Below are 18809 nucleotides of genomic sequence, written 5' to 3'. Positions count from 1 at the left end.
CTACGGTTTGTTAGCCTCCGTTTCATATTTTGGTGAAAGGTTTGTTCATCTCTGCTACTATTACCACATTGTCTTTAGAAAATCTTACACAACAGCCTAGCATAGGCTAGTATGTAGATTATAGATTATGAATCAAGTTTCGAAGTACGACATTTTGAAATGTTACAATGATACAAAATACAAGTGATCTGAGTTGGATATGTCTCCAGAATTAATCATGATTCATAGTAATTACTTACATGTTTATTATCACAGATATAAGTATTTTCCTTCTAATGTTTCTTGGGTCAGGAGCTTTGTTCTACTTGCTGCAAATGTCTAGTCTCCTTCTGGGCATGTGGTTGGATGAACGCAAAACAGGTTTATGGGAACAAATATTTTGTTACATTTGGTGACAAGATTGCAAAGGGGGAAATACATGACAATACTATAACAACCAGTTTTGGATTTACATACACTATGCAAGACTTGAGCTAGTACTGAAGTATGGACATACAGTGCAATACAGTAGGGCAGCAGGGATGAGAGAAATAACACCTGATAAAAACAACTCCACACTTGGTCCAATGGACTCAAGGCCCAGGTGCTTTATTATAACCTGGTTGCTTGTTACAAGCACATTGTGATTTTACAACCATAATCCACTGGAAGGAACGTGTAGAGGTCATTTGAGTACATTGTGATGGTAAAAAGTATGTGCTTAAGTATTCAAGAACTGCATTCATCACAAGCCAAAGCACTGATGCCTAAGAAATACTGAACATTTGGAACAAGGAACGTCATTTTAACACATGCACCAAACCAAAAATAAACATTATACACAATACCACCTTTACAAGTCTGACAGACTGCTTTATTATGTAAGATTGATAATTATTAATAAGCCTTTGATTAAATACCATATTAAGTCTATTGAGCTTTTGAAAATGTCACCATCTGTACATGCACATGTTCATGTGCATTCAGCAGTGTCAAGGATTATCACACTCATGAGAAACCTGTGGAGAAAGATTAAAGAAGTTAAGTAGTATTCTCCTTACTTAATGATCCAGAATATATACACACATATTAAGTCATACATGTTTTTTATAAAGTTTTGATAGATATCCTATGGCCAATGACATCTGCACTTTAACTAAAAAACACGGCGTTCCACTGATTCTTCTCTGAATTAAAAACAAACCACAGCTACAGCCACAGCCTATTTACCTTGTTCAGTCCATGACCTTTGACAATAATATGTAATTCCTGAGGCCCAAATCAAATTCTAACTTGGCTGCCTTAGACTCTCGAATCAACAACTATTAAGCCTAAGCTCATTTTACTAAGCAGCATTGAGGAATGTAAGGTATAGCCTAGTTTATCTTTATCCTGACCCATAAATGGGGCATAATATCACATACACACTAAGCATGCACTCAAATACTCATACAAACTTACCATTGGATTTACACTGTTTCAGCACCTCACTGAAGCCCTCACACATCTTGAGGTCACCCTGGGTCTGGGCACACTCAATGAACTGTTTGAGCTCATATGCACAAGAGTTCTGTGGGGCTTGGGGCTCCTGTGTGTACATGGACTGGGGCGGTTGCTGATACATAGGGGGAGGCTGCTGGTACATAGGTTGGGCCTGGTAGGGCTCCTGAGAAGAAAAGGTTTTATTTTGTCACTCACTATCAACCAAACACCGCACTATATTTCCATCCCCAAGTGTGCTACTCAGTCGGCATGAAGATACTTGAAGATAAGATGTGACAATATACACATCTTGAATTACTATTCCTTTGTTTTGCTCAAACTTGTCATTTGTTGTTTTGTGTAATCTCCACATTAGACAGGGCCTTAAAGCCACTTATGACTAAGATCTGATTACCTGATATGTGACGTCAGGCTTGGCAGCTTCTGAGTTACCTCCGCCACCACCAAAGCCCCCGGTCATTGCATGGCCAATGGTGTGCCCTACAGCTGAGCCCACGGCTACTCCCGCAGCGGTAGTTGCCATCTGGGCAAACATGCCAGGCTGCCTGGGGGCCGCAGCAGGTGCTGCCATGGCAGATGGAGGGGCATGGGTAGGAGCTGGGGCGTAGGACGGAGGTGCAGCCCTGGCCATGGGGGGTGGCGGTGGCGCCCGGCTAGTTTAACAAAACAGAAAATTGTTACTTTTTACCAGTAAAGTTTTATAGTTGAAACAAACACCAAGCAATTGACAGTAGCTACCTTCTACTTCGATACATCTATCAAACTGGTCAGTAGCAGACTGGATAGTTAACATAGAGATAGCTTTATTAAACGGTGTTATTGATATTGAAAAATATATATATGTACAATTGAACAATGAGCAAATACTTCAATATAAACATACGTCAGGCTAACCCCGCCGAAATGAGATGTTAATGCCCATTACTGTTATCTGGATACCTAACAGAACGATGGCCAGTCGTTATAATCCTGGTTTACTTAACTACTGTATACTCGGCTAGCTAACTTCTAGCTAGCTAACCTTCCACACACACAGGGATCATTCATACCTTGCAGGCGGTGCCATCCTAGATGTTCGGCTTCTGCTTCCTCTTGGCATTGTTAGAGCTATGAAGATACGTAAAAATTAAGATAGATTTCTCCTATAAAGTAGAGAAGTTGACTCTGAATAGCTTCAAATGCGTATGAGCGACCTTCGGAGTTTACTGTGACGTTAAATCTGGACTTGTGTTACATCATTTGTTTCACGTACAACTTCCGGCACAGCTAAGAACATTCTAGAGTTACTAAAATGGTAAAACTCATCAATACCAGAATTACACGAGAATTACATCATTTGTAAAGACAATTACAGCTAAGACAGTTAAGACAGTCACGTTTTACTTTAAATAGCTAGCTTCGAATTTTCGAGGACTGTAGACGTTCCAGGTTGCCAAAACAAGAAAATACTTGTATTTTTAGGCTATGCATAATTGTGTGGCAATCCTTCAGCATTTGGAGAGAATAGAAAATAAAATACATCTCTTCTCTGGTTCTGGTTAAACTGAGTTAAAAGGCTAATCATTACGTCAAATCTAAGGAATACTAATATGTAGAGTTTTTATAAGGAAACATTTACAAAATTCGCCACTAGAGGTCCTCCTTGAACTTTTCCTTATTTACTGTAGATGCTATAACTGCATAATAGTTCAGATCTAGTGACCATTTGAACTTGAAATAGCATTTTGTTCAATTCAGTCTAGAAAAAACTGTAAACTGATCTTAAATAATAGACAAACATTATACCTAAAATATAATATGACCATTGCATCAAGGTTTGGGGGTAGTAGACATTTGGTGCAGGGTAGTTCAGGGTGTTGGAATGTATTTTAATGAATTGATCATTTATGAGACACATACACTATACAGTACATCTATGAATTTTATAAATCACAACCAGCTTGTTTCAAAGTTTGCTGAACCAACCAATTACTATAATGATTGTTAGTTAGATGATTCATGTGGCTTCAGCTATACTTAGACTCTGTAAACTGCTCTGACCTCCTGTCCTTGTTTGCTACTCAGGCCACAAGTGTGGCATCCTGTCATGCTTAAGGCACACTCCCTTTAATCACCACAAGCTTACACATTGAACAGAGACAATGGGGACAATGGTTAATGCAGGCGGACAAGCCTTGATATACAGTCTCTCTGTGTTAGGGTTCACCCCCGTAGCCATATGTACAGATGCCATGGCCTTCCTAGAAAACAATGTGCATGCCATGTGTCAAGATGCTGTGTCTTTTATTCTAGTGCCGCTGCCCCCTGCTCCTTAAAGCCCAATGGGGGCTGACCTTTGACCCCTGGTGGTTCAACACAATAGAGAGAGATACTTAGTTCATGTGGACACTGGCTGCAGCCCCAGACTATATCCAGCAGAGTGCCATTCACAGAAGCTGTACTTGGCAGGAAAGAGACCATGAATTAATTTACAACGTTTTTGAATACATGTACATATAGTATGTAGCCTACTATATTATACATATTTTTAACCCATAAAAGCCTGATTGCAAAACAATTTGTTTGTTATAGAGCATGCGCCTTGTCAGTCATGAATGTCAAACTTAGGGAGGCAACTGATGGACGACGCAATGGTTTATTGTCCACAGAATCCTCTGGGAGCCCGTCACCTGCAAGGGACAAGGGACCAGCCTACTTTCACTCATGCTCGAGAGGCAGGGTTATCACTTCACAGGTTCATTCGTTCAAAGACGGCGGAAATGCAAGCAGGTGGTTTTGGCAACAGATGAATACGGATTAATCGATCAGCTAGGTTTAGCCGAAGTCGGGATAATGTTAAGAGTTTATATCTATTTAACTTCATCAAAGGGAACGTTGTATTGTTCAATATAAAAACAAATATGAATCGGCTTGGTGACTGGGGGTTTAAATCGAAGAAAATGGAATTGGAAGATGATTTCTATTTCGATTATGACACAGAGGAAATAACAAATTATCAAGACCCCAGTGAACTTTTAGCTGCTTTGAAACAAAAGGAGGAAGAGGTTATTTTGGCAGCGCAGCTGGGAAACGCATTGCTTTTGGAAAATCGTCAGTTAAAAGAAGAGAGCCAAACTATTCATGAACAATACGCAGACAAATTTGAGGTAAGATAAATCAAGACGTATGTAACCTATTTGTACAGTAACATTTTATACAAAATTTAACCATCAAATTAGATCGATGTCAGGATGACGTCTCAGATAAACACTGAGCCGGTTTGTGTGCTTGACTGTTTATGTGTTGTTACAGTTGTTACAAACAGTAGGCTATGAATAACGTATGTATCAATAGCAAAGCAGATAAACAAAGGCTACTGGCTTATCAAATACAGGTTTACAGGTCAAGAGTTTAAATTTAACTAGAAACGTTGTATTATCCACAACAATTTTTCTTGGGTTGAAGTTTTCCATTAGTGCCACCCTGTATTTCAGGATAAACATTATGTAGGCTACAGTTGCCTAAACCACTCGTATTTTCTGTTATTTTGTCAGCACAGTTGAAGCTTTTGGGGAAATGTATGCCAATATCACATTCCTCTTGTATAGTATCCTCATGGGCCTTGAGCATGTTGCAAATACATAAGATAATATAACTCAAGATGCTAAAGTAGTCTTTTATGTATGTATGTCTGCTGTCTGTTTCTATACAATGTTGGACACCAAAAATTATTTTTTTTAAACCATAATTGATTTTCTGACAGAAACACATTTCTTCTGCTCTGTGTTCACCAAGCCAATTTATTGGCTGCAGTTATTATAATTAAGAGTTACTAACCTTATATTTGCTTTTCACTGCTCACATTATGTTATGTTCAATATTATTGAAACTCCTCACTTTATGTGGCCCTGTGTGGTGAAGCTTATTTGGTTGTAGCTCATAATTGATCTAACTAGCATGGCCATACGCTCACAGACAAATCCACAGGAGATCTTATAAAGACATAAATACTGATGTGTGAAGTGATCTACTGTATTGCTTGAGTGAGGGCCACAGAGCGGTAAGACAAAGATGGAGTTTCTAAGATGATCATTAAAATGAGAACCATTGTGCACTCTTATTTTAAAGTTGATCACACCCACGTGAGGTTATGTCATTATCATTATGGCCAACTATCAACACTGTCGGTTCTTGGTACACAAGATTTTCATCTTTATTCATCTCATCAATCAAATTCAGTAAAGTTTGGCAAACCGACTATTGATTCAATGTTACAATGTTTCCCTGTTATACCCAAATAAAATAAAAAGGGTTTTCTTGTACTAATAGTAGACATACTAATAGTAGCCTGTATGTCAATTCAGTGGTAATCAGTGGTTTAATGCTGTACATATACAGTATGTGTATGTGTTGCCCTTCAGGAGCTGGAGCAGGGCAAACATGATCTGAGGTTGAAGCTGGAGGGCTGTCAGTCCCTGTGGGAGAGCCAGGTGGGGGACCTGGAGAGGGACGTGAGGGAGCTGAGTGTCCAGGTGGAGCAGCTGACCCAGGCCCTGAGCACATCAGAGAGAGACATGACCAGGGCCCAGCAGGAGCACCAAGAACATACGCAACGCCTTAGAGAGCAGCTGAACACCGTGAGTCACTTTGAAATGGGAATTAGAAATGGTTTGAGATTCCTCAAGGAATTCTGTGTTTTGCGGCCAGACTCTTTTGTTATTGGGGATATTTCTCAGGTAACACATTAAAAGTTTGCTTATCAAAGACACAATGGAATAAGGTGAAGGTAAAGGTAAGGTACTCATGCAGCAGCACATGAGCCTTGTTGAAAGAAACACTCAAGTCTTGTCTATGATACTCTGGTCTTGAGCCAGACCTGATAAGACGGGTGTGTTACCCAATCCATTCACTGAAACCAAATGTACTGAACAAGCAACCTTGGTATATAGCAAGGCCAAAACCAGATGTGACTCAGTCCAAGGCCTGTCAGAAAACACTGTGTACAGAATATAAGCAATAACAGGCAGATAAGAAGCATGTGCATATCTGCTTTAGCACTGGTCCTTAGATTAAAAGGACCAGTGACAATTAAATACATCACTTGGTTATTACATAAGTAAGTAGACCAAAGTAGTATGCTTTAGGAAAATAATAGATTTAGAGACTGAGACTGTAAACATTCATGCAAACAAGTAAAAAGACTCAGTAAATATGGACAGTGGCTCAATATGAATACTGATCTGGGGCAGATAGTTGACAGTGTGGTTTCTGAGGAAAATTAAGGATATCAATTCATCATTAAGAAATGCTAAGTGCTATAATATTTTTATGAATCTCACTCATCTCCCTTTTGAGTTCAAACTGCTCTTCAGCTACTAAAATATAGAGCTGACTTCAACCAAGACATTTTGACTGCAAGTCTGTGTACCGTGTGAGCCATGTGGCTGTGGCAGTCATACAGTACAGAGGACACAGCTGTCAGGTGGTTTTTAATTATTCAATCTGGTTAATTCTTTTAAATGCCTCATTTTTGTTAATTCCACTCTTCTGAGAACACTTAAGGTATGTGTTCAACTAAATTAAACTTAGGTACACTGCATAGTAGCTGTGTTTTTAAGTGCAAATCACAACTTGAAATCTGTTTCAACCTATCATTTCAGCAAGAAAAAATTGATTGCCTGAAAGTTATATTGCACTTGGTTAGATAGCCCTGAGTGGGCTGCTAGTATCAGTCTGCCAAGAGGAGGTTGTTTTCCTTAACTTTAGGGTTGTGACGTAAACTTGGGTGAACGAAACACATGACTGACCACCTTTGTTGCTTGGCATCTTATATTTTCCTAAGTATGAAAGTTAAATGGCTAACTTGAGCTCACTTACGTGTCTTAGAGAAAGGTTGTACAACCCTCTATGACTCAAGTCACCTTCAGATAGGGGAAGCAACATTTTAATTCCAGATCCGTGTGGTCTGATGATGTGAGTTTCTGTGGAATTACTGACGGTCCCCCGTGAGTTCATTTTGTCATGCAGGAAAAAGTCAATTTACTAAGCTCTGAAGAAAGGCGGAAGCAGAGATTTGGGTTTACTTGGCTGGCAGGCTGCCACCATGGTTGACTCTGGACTCTGTTTAACTGTAAAAGTCACACAACAGTTTAAGATAGTCTGAGATTTCCCTGAATTGAAGAGCAATGGCGTGTTCCTCAGTACCAGCCCAGGCGACGTGAGTGGTCGTGCCCATCTTACCAGGTGTGTGTGTGAGCGCATGTGTTGTGTATCGGTGTGTGGGCGTACGTGTGGGAGATAAGGAGGAGTGTATATGAATAACTACTCTTTGTTTTTATGAGAGAGATGGTCCTCGTGGAAATTCTTGATCTGGATAAATACAGTATATGCATATAATTCTTATTTTGGGCTGTACCACAGAGTATCCAACACATACTGTACATCCATAAAAGCGTATGTCTGTATTGTCGTATATGGATGGAATTGTGTAAAGGGCTTAGCTGACTTGTGCTTGTTTAGGGTTGGGTGGGTAGATTTAGTCAGAGCATGACAGGGAAACGTATACATATTTCAGCTGTAATGTGAGAGCGATGATTCATCATTTTTACCACCAAATTTCAAATGAACAGTTAACAAACAAGATGAGTCTTGTTATAGTTATATATTTTTAGACCTATAATATTCTTACAGTGGTTGTTGAAAAGGGATGTATCTGCAAAATCAATGTTGATCTGCCAGTCTGTTATGGGCTTTCCAACTGACTGTGAATGTCATTAAAACAGTTCTTGAGGTAAAAGAAACATAACATTTTGCATGCCAGGTACTTTCAATGTTTTGGTTGATTATGACTTGGATGATGAGTTTTTCTTTAATGATTACAATGATGCAAAAGAATTGCTGACATTTCTTTCTGCCACTGTGAATTTTCCAGTATTAACTTCATTCATTTACGTGTTGCAAAAGATTTTATGAGGACTTTCCTGGGAACTGAAAAGTGCAATCTAATTATAAATATTGTGGAACAGGAACAGAAGATTAGTACAGTAGAGAATGATGCAGTCAGTGTTTAACCAAAAATTAAAAGACACGGATATTGTTTATTCTGTACACACAGTTGCTAATTTCAAGTAAATACTCTATTGCTTATGCAGCGTTAACCAGAAAGGGAGTTGGGTGGTAACTGATAAGCCAGAAATGTAAGCAACATCTGGGCTTGCATCAAACATCACGTTCCATTCCTCACAAGTCATTTTCTTGGACGATCCTTCCCACAGACAAGGCCATTGCAAGGGATTATTTGGTTAATGATATATTGCAATATAAGGAAAGTGAACATGAGTATTGTTATAGAACATTTTCTTAAATTATGTGATAATCGTTTATCAGCTATATGGCCAGTGTACTTCAAGTCAAATATTGTTTCCGATCCAAATACGGTTAAAAAATATATATAATTTGTTAACATCTGTGTATGAAGAATATGCTGTCTAGCTGTGTGTCCACTTCTTCACCTTGGCTTCAAACACTATCACATTCAACAGGATGTATTTTCCTAAAATTAACACCTGTCAAACTGCTTTCCGTTTATGTAAAACAAGACACCCATTTGGGGGCCCTTATTTCACTTTTGACCCAGAGCGCGTCATTCAATTTAAAGAGGGAAGCAATGGAGAGATAAATCAAGCCCAAAAAAACTGAGAGATAGGAATCTTTCTCTCTTTGAGGCTGTTCCTCACATGTATGATCCCTTCATCCCAGGGGAGCACTATGCTTGGTCACTCTCTGAGAGGGGTCCCTGAATGTCCGATTACTGCTGGGGGAGTCAGCTGCTGTGCTCATCACTGTTTGAGTGGTGATAGGTCAGGGATTGGGCCTCTTTAAGGGGGGTGTTGTGCTTGGCTTTGTGTCCCTAACAAACGTAGCGTCCCTACTCTGACTCTGTGGATTCCCAGTGGGTGGCTTATTCTATTGTGGGTAGGATTCATATTGGCAAGTAGGGGGCGGAGTTGGGGGGCAACCGATTGACGCAAGCGTGCGTCCCTGCCACACCTCCTACAGTGTCTATGTGCTTTGTTCTGTTTCATTCTATGGGTGTTCATTAGCGCCCCCCCTCCTCCCCACGCCATACACACACCAACAAAGACAAAAACACACACACGGACAACCACACTGCCCTTATCCCCCAAGTTTTGTTCATACATATTTGCCTAATGTGGCATGATGATGTCATTGCCAATACCAAGATGCCCCGCTTCATCTGCCCTGGTTCTTTCATCCTGTATTGTGTGTGTGTGATGGGACCTGACAGCGCCCGGCCAACTGCTGAGTCAGGACCAGGGCTCCAGGGAGAGCTGAGTTGCTGAAGAACTGGCACAGCCCTCACAGATTCCTGTCTCGCTTGTAGTGTTTAGTACGCTCAAAACTTTCACAAAGGCATGTGTCTGTATTGGGAAGTCAATAATTGCTCAAATCCCATCTTGCAGTTCACAGTTCAAAATGTCCAGCCAGAAGACATTTCTTGTTATTTTTATATGAGAACATGCATTCATGTGCTTGAGGCAAAGGCAATTCCTCTGATTCCACTGCAGAATGTGATCTTCTTTTCATTTTCCACATGGCTTGCAGCATTAGAATCTTACACTGTCAGGATATTTATTTCCAGGATAATAATGTCTTTCTCCATGAAATCGCATAATACAGTAACATTGATTCATGTCTCATACCTCTCTCAGATGTCTATCTCAGAAACAATGTACCTAATATGTAGAAGCTTACACTGGCAGTGGTGGTCTTGGGTATTTCATCTAGTCTCTCCTAACCCTTGAGCCCTCTGTCCCTAAGCTCACCTGTCCTTCTCTGCATGTCTCACGTCTTTCACTTGGGGTCCCTCCATCATTTATGTTATTTCTGTCTCTCGCTGGCCAGGCAATGGAGGTGGAGAGAGCAATGACCGGTGAGCTCCAGGTCCTGAAACATGAGCTCAGGCAAGGGAGCCAAAGCAGGCCTCAGGACGAGGAGCTGCTGAGCGCCATGAGGGAGCAGGTGGGCACGTGTGCATCCACTCACACGTGAAAGCACAGCGCAAACTCTCACACACGGTATCAGACGGACACGCACCTGCTCAAATACACATCCACACACACACATCCCGAGTTTCGCTTCCCGCATCCACACGCTACGGAGCCAAAACAAATCCCATTATGTGAACGTTTTCTGTGTGCGTGCTGATGGATCTGTCTCTGTTTCCCTGTGTGTGTCCAGGTTGTTCGTCTCACACAGAGAGAGCAGGCCCTGGAGGAGCGTCTGAACAGTGTGTGTCAGGAGAACGCAGACCTGCGTGATAGCCTTGCCTCCCTACACACCCGGCTTGCACTGCAGGACCAACACAACCAACACCAGAGCCAACAGGTGCAGACACACACACACTAGGTCACCTACATGTTGCCAAACAACATGCAGCTAGTAACCCGAAAGCTTACCTTAGAACCAATGTACACAAACTAACAGCACTTAACATGGCTGTCTGGAAACAGAGGGTCTGAGAGGTAATATGCCTCTCTTACAGAGGAATTTTACTGTCAGCCTGAACAACAGGGGTCAGTTCTGTGGTGGAAAGCAGTGAACAATCACCTCATCCCTCTCATTGTATCTACAACCAGCAAGGCAGGATTCCACACTTGTCGTAGAGTTTCATGTGAGACTGGAGGCTGGAATCTGGCATGTCAGGATTTCTCTCTCGAGCCCTATTTGTTTATGTATTGCTTGGTGTAACATTTAAGATATATTATATGCTTTCATGACATAATACATTACACTACACATGTACATGGATAGCTCCATAAATACATATATTATAAGTGATTTGATAGATGCCCTTGTGAAGGAACATTTTGTATTATTTTCAAAGGATCCAATTGATAGGTACAATATACTGACCTGAAACTGTGTATGTCTTGTTTGTGCGGGTGTGTTTGTCTGTACATCTGTCTGTCTGCTGCCCATCTGTCTGTTTACCTGTCTACCTGTTCATCTCCCTGTTGTCCATCTGTCCGTTAAGCTGACGGAGGCATGGAGGGAGGTGGAGGCAGCCAGGGATCGCTCCCAGGAGCTGCAGGCCCAGGTGGAAGAGCTGCAGGAGGAGGTGTCCATTCAGGAGAGCTGTAACCGTGGAGACACTTCCCTACTGTCTGAACTAGAGACTAGTCTGGAGACCATTGGCAGTAGAGAGCAGGTAAGAACATTGTGAAACACAGGTCAGGAAAAAGGTATAAAGTTAAATATAAAAGTACTGTAGGTAGGTCAGGAAACACAGTATGAATGCTGTCTGTACTTTCCCTTTGCTTACCTAGCAATAAATGTAAGGGCACGTGATATTGAACCAGATTAGTTGAACAAACAATAACATCAGAATTGATTAATGTAGGACGTATTTACTTTCTTTGTCACTGTGGCTGACAGGTGCAATGATATCCATCTCTGGCAATTTATGTTTTGGTTCTTGTTTACAGTGAGTCATTCAGTTCAAGGAATGTGAAAAATATTGGCCAGGGCCTTTTGCATGAAGAGGATTTAGAACACAGTTAGTTCGTTTTTTAGTTTACCATGAACAACAAAACAAAAGTATCTATGTCAAAGTTACACATTAATTTTAATCTGAGCCGTGCCACAATAAATAGTAATCTTTGTAGCTGCTGTTACCAAAGCAATAAAACATCCTGTTCAAGTTCTCCATGACAAGGTGAAATAGCACCTCTGCACAGGAAAACTTCAAAGACACCAAACCACAATGGAGCATGGTACTGAGTTGGGTCAACAACTCATTTAGAGAATGTTGTTAAACAATAAGTATAAGACAATGAAATAGTTAGAAGGAAAATACCACATATTTCCCTTCCCTTTTTTCTGCTTGTTTTGTTCCAGGGGAAAAAATTATATTGCTCCCATGAGTCATTTATTACATTTCCTGTTTGTTGAAACTATGTTAGTGGAATGTTCCTGGCTGACTAAATGAACACATTAACAAGAATAATATACATTTACATATTTAGCAGACGCTCTTATCCAGAGCGACTTACAGTAAGTACAGGGACATTCCCCCGAGGCAAGTAGGGTGAAGTGCCTTTCCCAAGGACACAACGTCATTTTGCACGGCCAAGAATCGAACTTGCAACCTTCAGATTACTAGCCCGATTCCCTAACCACTCAGCCATCTGACTCCTAACCACTCAGCCATCTGACTCCCGACATTTACAGTTGATAAAGAAAAACAAACTGTATTTAACTATTACAGTCTATTACAATCACACATGCTCATCTGCGTTATAGTAATACACATATAGTTTGGAATGCAAATACAGGCCCCTCATTATCTTTAGACTAATATTGTCATCCTTGACTGATAAATGGAGAGATAGGAAAGTGAGCAGTGTGTGTGTGTTTGTGTGTGCATGCAAGAACCCTATACATGTATGTCATGTTGCTCTCAAGTCTAGTTTCAAGTGCCTTGATAAAATGGATTACATTTAAGAAAAAAAGAAACAACCTAGTTTTTCATATCCTTAACCCACTTTTTTCCATACATTTCTTTTTCTAAAAGTAACTTGACACATGAAAGGGTAGTAGACAAATTTAGGCAACACGGAAGAAATGGTATCTCAGCTGTGCATACTGTTATCTGGCAGTACACCTGAACCCAATGACCTGTGGCCCATCATGACCTTGCCTTATGTTTGTGATGTAGCCTAAACCGAAGAAAACAGGACTCCCTGGAAAATTAATAACATTCTCTGAATGGAATGTCATGGTTGGATAGAGATACTGTGTCCTTATTGTCTCATCATTGTGTAACGTCTTAAAAATCTGAATCAAATTATATCATGCTCTTCTCCTAGATAGCCCAGGACTTGTCTACCATCCTGGAGCTGCTACTGCCTCTGACCCAGAAAGTGATGAACCCAGAGGGGTTACGGGTCTTACGTCAGGGGGAAGAACCGCAGGCTATGCTACTCCAGCTGAAGGGTGTAGCTCAATACCTGGCACACACCCACAGCCTCCAGGTGAGGTATAGTGTATGGTGTCACGGAAACCATGCCACCTGGCTACGCCAACAAAAGGCTGACCTTGTTCTATTCACCATATTTCCATATATCTAAAATATTTTATTTTAATCAGCACACAGCTTGTGTAATGGAACACAGTAGCATATTTGCAGGTTTTTATGTAGGCTTTTGTTTGAGATCTGTAGTTTCAGATTGTGCAGTGCTTTAGAATGGTATACAGTGACTGTGTAAAGTCAAGGCTAAAGATCATCCTTAGAAAGCAGAACGATTTATAATTCATTGTTTTACCACAAATTTACCCGGTTTACTAGGACAGAATCAACTTTACTGTCTAAAAACTATTGTTTTTCCCAATTCAGTATTTACATGTAACTAAGCTGATGACAGATGTTGATATTGAAATGAAGTCAAATTATACTATATCCTACTAGTTATTTCCTGATTGTAACTAGTATGTCTTGGTAAATCAAAGGTTATACCAAAGGTGAAACCTCCACAAGTCAGTGAGTGAACAAAAACAGACGGGTATTGTACAACAGTAGCTCATGGTATTTATCTGTCATTTCGACCAGTAATTTGAGCTTATCATTGTACTGAACAACTGCCCCGTTCTTCCTGGAGGCCAGAACAGAACTAGGCAACAACACAGAAACTCTTTTAAAGGTGTAAACCTCAACAGAACTAACAGATGACACTGGATCTCTCCCCTAACATTTGTGTCTCCCAGGAGCTGAATTCGGCCTTTGTGAGCGGAGGGAGCGATCCGTGTGGGAAGCCAAGCATGGTGCAGGAGCTGAGGGATCAGGTAACAGCACGGCCCTGCTAAACCAACACGTGACTCCTGCAGGGGCGGACTGGGTGATCAGGCCCTGGTTGTCTCTGTGTTCACCCTACCTCTAGTTCAGTTCTGGATCGAGGCTAGTTTGAGGATTTTTAGCCACATTTTTCTCTTCGGGTGTACCTCATCAATTTAACCACTTGTCTTGATTACTGAATCTTCTCTTAATATAGGTATATACTAAATACCATAATACAAGTGTATGAGCTAGGTAAACGTACTTGAAAAACAGCAGAGACTGACATTTCACTTTGATATCCTATTCACACTTGATTTGGGGTGTATAGTATATTTCAGTCTTAACAAAGCAGACACCAAAGCCACTGCAACACAAGTTAGTTGATGTTAGTGATCATGCTTTGTGCCCCACCTTGTGGTTATAATGGCCAAGAAGGACTGCGACAGCCATCTGTACAGTTTTAACCCATCATTACAGTATTTAACGAAACGTATTAATACATTGCACACCTTATGTTTTACACACATTTCTATATTTTATAGAAACTGATATAGAACTGATATATTTTGGAACAGCCAAGCTACTATGGTATTAGATTGTCTCCTTCTTCCTTCAAACAGAATTCACAACTGCAAGAGGAGAACGCAAAAATGAGACTCCAACTTGGGAACAGACAAGAGGAAGGAGTTGTTCAGCAAGCCATCAGAGACAGAGATGAAGCCATAACAAAGTCAGTGTCCTCTTCATTTAGAAAAGTCTTGGAATTTTTATACATATACTAGATATAGAGTGATAGTACTCCTAGTGGGATTTATTTCACTGCCTTCAGTTCAACTGTCAAACTCATTCAATTGTGTGTGTAACAGATGTTGTCACATAGCTCGTCAGTGTCACTTCCTCCCAATCTTGCCCTTACTGGGGTTTGAACTCAGGTCCTCTGACTACCAATTTTATAAACGTTGCTTTAACCAGCTATGCCACCAAAAAGCTAGCTCTTAAATTGCGCGGGTGATCTGTATTTATAGTGAGGAGTGAGTTTAACCAATTCAAATCGTTTACATGTACATTCTGCTCCAAAATCTGAATTATGTGTACAGTTTAGGTTGAGGAGATGTTAGGAATTAACGTCTCCGTCTTGCTGAGTGCTGTTGTTTGAACTTACATGCATTTTGTCCTTTGTTTGGGTTCTGTAGGAAGAACTTGATGGAGGCAGAGCTAATTCGAAGTAAGAGTGACATGATGTGTCTGAACAACCAGCTCCTGGAGGCCATCCAACGCAAATTGGAGCTGTCTCAGGAGCTGGAGGACTGGCAGGTAGGTCCCTAAAGAGTCTCTCTCTCTCTCTCTCTCTCTCTCTCTCTCTCTCTCTCTCTCTCTCTCTCTCTCACGTTTGCACACTACCTCTCTGTCTTTCTCTATGTGTGTTTCTCTCTCCCTTGTTTTGCTCTCAGTGACACATACCATTGTAGAGAGATTGCTACCCTCACATAGTGTCTTTACTTGGAGGTCAGGGACTACACTTGGACAACCTTTTAAAGTCCTGTCAGTTTGGAGGAATATAACTGACAGGTGGCCTGTGTGGCTGGGGCCGGGCACCTTGCTACTGCTGAGTCATGGTTCCAGCTAAGACATCTGCTGGGTGGCTTACTGCCATCTAGTGGCCATGTGCAGATAGTGCAACACATTTACCAGATTGTCCCATACATTTACTAGGATTGCCTTACATTTTCAACCTCAAGCCAGACTATTAAATAGATAACCTAATAAGAAAGTCTAATAGATTTAGTATCATATTTAATGGCCATATCTTGAAATGTCTCAGAGGTCCAGTGGCTTTTTGTCAAAAGTTGTTGTTTCTTTCAGGATGACATCCAGATCATTATCAACCAACAGCTGAGGACCCAGCAGCAGTCAGAGCAGGTCCAGAAGAAGCCGCCCTCCAACTCCATGTCCTTCTTCCGTAGGCCCAGCATGGCCTCCACCAGGGTCCGTCAGCCCTCCTCCTCCCCATCGTGGACCTCAGAGGCTGGACAGGACAAGCCCCAATCCCCCTGGATGGACTGGCTCAGACGGGGCAAGGTGGCACAGCATGGCAAATAATCCAGGCTGGTGCTTCTCCATAAAGGACTGGCACATGGAGCCACTTACACCAGCTGGCAGGTCTAGATCTGAAAGGACTACAGCTTTAGGTTGCTGGGGTTAGATGTTGTGGTAGATACAGTGCCAAGCAGTTCCAGGACTCAGTAGTGGTCCTTGAGTTCAGAGGATTCCACATGGTCATTGTAAAAAAATTTGAGCCATTAAGGACAACACTAGTGAAGTCTGGCATCTTATTGTATTCTGTTCATTTCAACAATTCAGTTGTATTCAACAAATCAATTGAGCTACAACTTATTTGTAACTCACCTCATCAGGCAACCCCATCTTCTGTTCTATTTCACTAGATAATTCATTAAATTCACTGTAGTGGGCTGGATGATTCAAGGTTTGGTTTCCATGTGTCAATGACATCCTTCCAAGTACTGGCATGGGTGAACTGTTTAAATAAACATGACCATGGTCAGAGAATCACTAAGAAATAATTTTGGAGGTTGTGCCTTTTGTTTCATGATAATAATTTTGTTTCATTTGTAAAGTCATTTGTGCCTGAGACTGTAAATGTACCATACATTTGTATGGGAGTCAGGTGGCTGAGCGGTTAGGGAAGTGGGCTAGTAATCTGAAGGTTGCCAGTTCGATTCCTGGCCAAGCCAAATTACGTTGTGTCCTTGGGCAAGGCACTTCACCCTGCTTGCCTCGGGGGAGGATGTCCCTGTACTTACTGTAAGTCGCTCTGGAGAAGAGCGTCTGCTAAATGTAAATGTAATGTCAATATTTGTGACAAAATGGAACAGTATTTTCACACTATTGTTTTTACACTAACTAAAGCAGAGTTTGACTTGATAGTCAGACTGTGCTGGGCCATAGTACTGTATATGATTGAGTGATTCACATTTAATTGCATTGTATTTCAACTGACCAGATACACAGCAGAAATCTAAACTATCACATAATACCTCTAATTGACATATGACTATGAATTCTGTCAAGATGTGAAAAGATTTGCGAATGTAGCTATCATGTATTCAGAAACAAAATGAACAGAAATTATTCTATATGGCTAATATTAATGTTAGGGAGAGACACTATTTGACAACCCTTTAATGAAATGCATGTAAGATATTGTATTCTATACATAGTAACTGTTCTTTTTGCAATTGTAATGGCTGAATTGATTGTCATACGCTATTTGAAAGATGGAGAAAATGTAGATTTTACTAAATGCTTGATGTACTGTATTTATATTGACTTATCACTGGAAGCTTTTGGATGAACAAGGCAATTCATTCCATGGAGCAAGGTCATAGCTATTTGGACACAAGACAGCATTCAAGTATGCATACAATGTACTTGCACATATATATACAGGTAGTTGACTTTGACAATATGCAACAACAAAAAAGCCTTAGAAGGACACAAATGTAACATTTTAATATCTGCTCAATATATATCTCTGTATCATGATGGATACTGTACTTGGTGTTGAACATGTATTCACGTACAGTACACAATAGCACACAATTCCATAGCAAAATAAAGTAATTTTTTCATAAGGACCCGCAGGCATATTTACTGTCCAAAAAGTCAATTAAGAGACTGTATGTTTTGCAGGCCAATCACTTACATATGTGTCATGAGTCTTGACCATTTCAATGGCACTGTGCTCATGTGTGTCTGTATGAATTTATCTCACTCTGATTGTCCCAACTCACCAGGTTACTTACAACTAATTTGATTGTAGTAGTGTACTTTGAGTGTAGTTTTTTCTAAGCCAAACTTTCACTTTCAGGAGGCATTCCAGAGCATTTGGTCAGTTGGGCCCCTACGCATTCCAGTTTTTATTCAGTCCTTCCATGTGATACATCAAGGCCGTAATCATAATACATATTGGGGGACACACATCCCCCCCCCCCAATATTCAAATCTGGTCCAAATGTCCCCCCCAATATATTGATATAAAAATATAAATGAGCTACGCTACGACAGGCAACCAAAATGATCAAATTGAATTTGTCCCCCCCAATGTTGACTCCATGGCTACGGCCTTGTGATACATCCCGTACCGATGTGATAAACTAGACAAATGATAGTTTCTCTTTGATCACTTAGACCATGTTTCGAGTAACATAGTATATATTTGGAATGAGAGATTTCCCATCTAAGGATATTGGTTGTTTGAGTTTGACTATTTCTTTAACTTCAAACTCCCACTTCTTTACCTATAGGGGTCGCTGAATCCTTTCAGCTATTACATGTTTCCACAACCTCATGGTGTTGTTTACCAGTTAGACTACTGGTGTTTACCAGTTAGGGTACAGGTCAGAGATATGACGTTATACAAGAATAATCTCTTTCACTGTCACTAAGGTGTTGGGTCTACTGTGCATTTTGG

At 40.7% G+C, this 18809-nt stretch overlaps 2 protein-coding genes across 3 annotated transcripts; one reads left to right on the top strand and one right to left on the bottom strand.

The window, feature by feature from the left end:
* Positions 1-228: 228 nt before the first annotated feature.
* chchd2 (coiled-coil-helix-coiled-coil-helix domain containing 2) lies at positions 229-2708 on the bottom strand. 2 transcript variants are annotated; one of them, XM_067246236.1, is made up of 4 exons: positions 2532-2708; positions 1877-2135; positions 1441-1645; positions 229-998 (listed from the first exon to the last, which is right to left on the bottom strand). In XM_067246236.1, the coding sequence occupies exons 1-4, from the start codon at positions 2579-2581 to the stop codon at positions 988-990; spliced, it is 525 nt and encodes a 174-aa protein (XP_067102337.1). In that variant the 5' UTR covers positions 2582-2708; the 3' UTR covers positions 229-987. The 2 variants fall into 2 exon arrangements, with proteins under 2 accessions (XP_067102337.1, XP_067102336.1); XM_067246235.1 differs by lacking the exon at positions 229-998 and having other exon boundaries at positions 1427-1645.
* Positions 2709-4244: 1536 nt separating this feature from the next.
* Positions 4245-17967, top strand: si:ch211-235m3.5 (BICD family-like cargo adapter 2). The gene is made up of 10 exons (XM_067247063.1): positions 4245-4628; positions 5883-6098; positions 10387-10503; positions 10723-10869; positions 11519-11692; positions 13353-13517; positions 14248-14325; positions 14938-15047; positions 15511-15631; positions 16181-17967. The coding sequence occupies exons 1-10, from the start codon at positions 4383-4385 to the stop codon at positions 16415-16417; spliced, it is 1611 nt and encodes a 536-aa protein (XP_067103164.1). The 5' UTR covers positions 4245-4382; the 3' UTR covers positions 16418-17967.
* The last annotated feature ends 842 nt before the right edge of the window (positions 17968-18809 follow it).

Source organism: Osmerus mordax, chromosome 11 (assembly GCF_038355195.1).
Source record: "Osmerus mordax isolate fOsmMor3 chromosome 11, fOsmMor3.pri, whole genome shotgun sequence".
In the NCBI taxonomy this organism is placed as follows: Eukaryota; Metazoa; Chordata; class Actinopteri; order Osmeriformes; family Osmeridae; genus Osmerus; species Osmerus mordax.
The sequence above is the reverse complement of the archived record's forward strand: the minus strand, read 5'-3'. Positions and strand labels throughout refer to the sequence as shown.

Excerpts from the sequence above, each read along its gene's own strand:
- chchd2 (XM_067246235.1), bottom strand. The coding sequence starts at position 2,581 with ATGCCAAGAGGAAGCAGAAGCCGAACATCTAGGATGGCACCGCCTGCA. Across the intron at positions 2,136-2,531 it reads AGGATGGCACCGCCTGCAAG|CCGGGCGCCACCGCCACCCC; the intron begins GTATGAATGATC and ends TTGTTAAACTAG. Across the intron at positions 1,646-1,876 it reads AGCCTGACGTCACATATCAG|GAGCCCTACCAGGCCCAACC; the intron begins GTAATCAGATCT and ends TTTTCTTCTCAG.
- si:ch211-235m3.5 (XM_067247063.1), top strand. The coding sequence starts at position 4,383 with ATGAATCGGCTTGGTGACTGGGGGTTTAAATCGAAGAAAATGGAATTG. Across the intron at positions 10,504-10,722 it reads TGAGCGCCATGAGGGAGCAG|GTTGTTCGTCTCACACAGAG; the intron begins GTGGGCACGTGT and ends GTGTGTGTCCAG. Across the intron at positions 10,870-11,518 it reads ACCAACACCAGAGCCAACAG|CTGACGGAGGCATGGAGGGA; the intron begins GTGCAGACACAC and ends CTGTCCGTTAAG.